Raw genomic sequence first — 4,523 nt, 5'->3', positions numbered from 1 at the left:
TCCTAGCTGCCCTAACTGTGAAGTAGTTCTTATGGATGTCTAATCTAAACCTCCTCTCCAACAACTTGTGGCTGTTATTCCTTGTTATGCCAGCGGGCGCTAGGGGAAACAAGGTCTCTCCCAAACCCTTCTGGTCCCCCCTAGTGAGTTTCTAGACGGTCACCAGGTGCCCCCTCAGCCTTCTCTTGTGAAGGCTGAACAGGTTCAGGTCCCGCCGTCTCTCATTGTAGGGTCTGCCCTGTAGTCCCCGGATCACGCCTTCCAAAGGTCCAGAAAGGCTACGTCCACTGCTACCCCTGCATCTAAGGATTTTGTGACCTGGTCATAGAAGGCCACTAGGTTGGTCTGACAGGACCTGCCTCTAATGAACCCATGTTGGTTGCCCCTAAGCATAATTTCCCCTGCTGGCCCCTCGTGGACATGGGCCAGGATAATTCTCTCAAAAAGCTTGCCCAGGTGATGCCTGGCATCTCTGTCTTGCCTGTACCCGTGCATAGAATAATAGAAAAGTAGAGCTGGAAGGAAGCTTATGGGGTTATATAGTTGACCCTTCTGCCTGGGGTGCCTAAAGTCATTTTGGACTAGTAGGGCTCATGTAGCAATTTGATGTAGCCGGCAGAGCCAGGGGGCTTGAGCAGTGAGGAAAAGTGGCGGCAACAGTTGGGTTCTAGTGGTGGCCCACCTTGAGCCTGAGCTTGGTCATTCTGACCCGCTGCCAGAAAATGCTGCTGATGGCTGTCCTAGACGAGGGTTGATCTAACCTATTTTGGAAACTTTGTGAACAGCTGTACAGTGTCCTGACACAATGCCTAAACATCAAGAATACCCAGCTTGCCCTCAGTTTGACTTTTGGCTTTTTCAAAAAGTGATTTGTCCAAAGTTGGCCTACTTAAGGAATTGGGTTTCTTAACGTAATTAAGGCTGTATAAGTGGTATTCTGAAATGTGTATCCATTAGACTAGATAGGAAATTTTCGGAAGCCAAAGGTGTTGGGAGGAGATGGTTCTTTATAGATATTAAGCATGATTAAAAAGTAAGTGTATTCATGCTTTAAGTGACTACTGTTTATTGGATTTGTCTTCTCTTTCTAGGTATCCCTGAGAGCAGCCGATTCCAGGGTGGCGGAAGGGAGGGATGGGATGGGGGGGACAGACTGAGGGCGGATGACAGCAGTTCAGGAACGCCAGATGGGCTTGGAAACTATGGCCTGATGATCAGAATAGCTCATGAGCTCGGAGGGTTGCAACCTGTTCCGTTCATTTCAGCATGTATGACAAACAAGTAGATCTGTTGTTTACTCTAACAGAGTTAAAGCATTTCTACTGAGAGGTGCGAGGCAGCTGGCAGAATGCTGTGTAGTCCGTTGCGCACATTTTCTGCTGGACTGCGTGGTCTGTTTTGCAGCTGATGCGCGAAGTGCCCTCTAAAGAGGCTTTGGCAATACAGTTGCAGAGTGGAGCCATGCAAAGCTACCAGAAGTGTGCATGTACGTACACTTTGGCAGTTGCAGCTGCTGTTGCGTGCCAGAACTCCGGGACCATCGTGGTTACAACATCATCACTCTTGCGCTAGCTTGATCCTAAGTACAGAGCTAGTCCAATAAAACGATGCCACCCAACGAAATCCTTGGCTCCACAGAATGTTAAGCAGTAGACTGAGGTGAAGATGCATAGGAGCCTTCATCAGTTTAAGGAAAAAGGAGTTGGAAATAGATTTAACTAAGTGTCTGCAACGTTTTCTTGTGCGGATAAGTCTTCTGTGTTACAAAGGCTGTACAGACCTTTGTATCTGTAGGAACTCCTTGCTGAATAACTTGCTAAAGTTAGTAGCCTTTCAAAGCCCAGTATTTCAAAAGTCATTGCTTTGCGAAGTGTTCCTTACTAACTGATTTCTAAAATGAGCTTAGTCGTGTTCCCCTGGAGATGAGCCTTACAAAGATCAGTGCTATTACCTTTCCTAGTTTTGTGTGTTTAAAAGTTTGTTGTACGTTCTAATGTTTTTCAAAGCAACTCATTTGTGTGGACTTTGTCAGTGGGTCTCCTCCTTATTGCTCTGCCTCCTATCTGCTGGCATGTCCCTTAAGCTTCTTGCTCATCTCAAAGTCTGATTGGTTGGGCTTAGTCTGTCCGATGCAAGAGAAAAACTTGCTCGTTACTTTCTGAGGTACGTTTTCAATCCTGCATTGGGCCTTAGTTGGCATTTCTTGATTGGTGTTTTGCCTCCTGTGAAATGAGTAGAAACATACCGTGGTCTGAGGGAGGCTTTTGTCCTGTTAGCCTTTACAGCCATAAGGGAGCAAAATCTTAGAGTTTGGGGTGCTGTGCCAGATTTGCATATAGGATCTAAGAACCAGGATGGTAAATCCTGCAAAGCATCTCCCACAGTTTTATTTCTGATTAAATTATTTCCCTTGCTGTAGCCCTGTAGGGAAATGTGTATCATAATGGACACAGACCCTTTTTTGTATTTTTTTTAACATGAGAGTATCTGCAGAATTCAGTTATCCTCTAGGACCATGTAGAGCAAGTTGGTAGGAGAGGCTAAATTTTAACATCTTAGTCATTAGTAGACAGGCAGAATGTTGTACTCTGACTGTGGGCCAAGGCAAGACGCAGGTTGTAGAATCGGTATGCCTTCCACCCGTCTACACGTGTTTCGTTATAGTTTGCTATGCCAATTTCATACAAGTTTTAATGCAAGTATCAGTGCTCAGAGTGCAGTTATTGGGTCATTTTAAGCATTGAAAAATAAGTTTTGAAGCTGCCATATGTTGTGAAAATGGTTTAGAGTTAGGTGCCCCGCAGCCCTCTTTCACACCCTACAAACACCTCTGGTTTGGCTAATGTTTGTTGATATAGTCTCTTAATACTATCCAGTTAAAACAAGTCTCTCATTTTCAACATGTCAAGAAGAAAAATTTAATTTCCACTGTTTCAAGCAGTTTATTCAACACTGATTTATTTTTGTTTTGGGGCGGTTTTGTTTGCACCTCACAGGTTGAGACTGAGCTGAAGTTAATCTGTTGTGATATTCTGGATGTACTGGACAAACACCTCATTCCAGCAGCTAACACTGGCGAGTCCAAGGTTTTCTATTATAAAATGTAAGTGGCTTACTGTTGTCTGCATCAAATGTCAACTTATGTTATGTAAAATATTTAACTGAAGTCCATATACGTAAATGTGAAGATTAACAGCAGCAGTGACTTGAATCTTCTATCCCTGAAATGGTTACTGCGTATATATTGATAGTTACACAGAGATGAGCTTATTGCTAGTCGGTGGGTTTTTTGTCTCTCTTGCTTGTAGGAAGAAGGTAGTTCAGTTGTATCTAATCAGTCTTTTAACATTATCTTCCTGTTAGTGTTTAGCCCCAGGGGCTTGTGTCCAATTGTGAGGAAACTAGATTAAAGTCGACCAGCTTTCATTAGGCCATTGAATGCTACTCGAGTAGAAACAGCTCTTTTCAGTCTTATGCTCTTCAACATTATTTGTTCTGAATCCAGTTTCAAGTGAAAGGTTTAATTCCTGTATTAACAGCCCCATTGCCTGTGCAGTATTTTCTGTATAAAGGCAGTGCATAAAAGCAAACAAATCAAAAAGCCCCCAAGGTAATTAAAATTTAGTTACACAGCTAAGTACTTCTGTTAAGGAGTGCTGACATGAACATTGCATATCCCACTTTGATTTTTTGGCTCCTTGTATACATAATGGCATGACAGTTGTTCATGGTATTATGCTGTATTTCAGGGCTGTCCAACTTCAAAGCGGCTGGGGGCCACATGCCCCATGGGCTGCACCAGCGGGAGCCACACACCACGGGGGCAGCACTAGTGGGAACCCCCCCCAGGCTCTGGGCAGGTGGGTGCTCCCCAACCTCAACACACTGGGCAGGTGCTGCTCCCTTGTATGGTGCAGCATCCCACCTCACCTTCAGCTCCCCTGTGGCACTGTGCCTCATGGGTGTTCCAGGCTGCAGGCTGTGCTGTCTCACGCTGTTTGGGTGGGAACCCCCCAAGAACCCCCCCCCAACTGCTGCTGTAGCTGGAGGAGTAGGGACAGTGGTGGCTGGGTGGGAGCCTCGGGACTGCATGTTAACCTCTTGCAGGCCCCATGCAGTCTACAGTCTGTGAGTTGGACAGCCCTGCTATATTTGAAAAAGCACTGACATCTGTATGTGACAACATAAAAACTGCTGAGTCTTGCAGTATTTTTTTTAATTTTAATTTGATTTAATTTAAGATTAATTTTATATGAATTTAAAACATTTTTTCCAGTGACCATTCAGTACATTTAACTCAGTACATTAAACCTAGCTTTAATTCTGGATTTGTAGCAGGTAGCGAGTAAACTTGTGTGCTTTACAGCGTTCAGTGAACGTTGCTGCATATGTTATATTTTTATTATAAAATTTGTCAGTAAATATGTCACAGAGCATCTGAGGTGTGCCTGGAAATAATTGTATCTGTTACGTTTTTAATAAAACCACCTGTGTGATGGAATCAAATCTCATGCAGGAGTGCT

At 44.1% G+C, this 4,523-nt stretch overlaps 1 protein-coding gene across 1 annotated transcript in view; it reads left to right on the top strand.

Moving 5' to 3' along the window:
* YWHAE (tyrosine 3-monooxygenase/tryptophan 5-monooxygenase activation protein epsilon) overlaps positions 1 to 4,523 on the top strand; it is a 36,229-nt gene that overhangs the window by 12,079 nt on the left and 19,627 nt on the right. The window contains exon 2 of the mRNA XM_019511331.1: positions 2,997 to 3,103. Coding sequence (XP_019366876.1) covers positions 2,997 to 3,103 — 107 coding nt within the window. The remainder of the gene's footprint in view (positions 1 to 2,996; positions 3,104 to 4,523) is intronic.

Source organism: Gavialis gangeticus, unplaced genomic scaffold, assembly GCF_001723915.1.
Source record: "Gavialis gangeticus isolate Ggan-Ray unplaced genomic scaffold, GavGan_comp1, whole genome shotgun sequence".
Classification (NCBI taxonomy): domain Eukaryota; kingdom Metazoa; phylum Chordata; order Crocodylia; family Gavialidae; genus Gavialis; species Gavialis gangeticus.
Note: the sequence above shows the minus strand (reverse complement) of the source record. Positions and strands in the feature narration are given on the sequence as shown.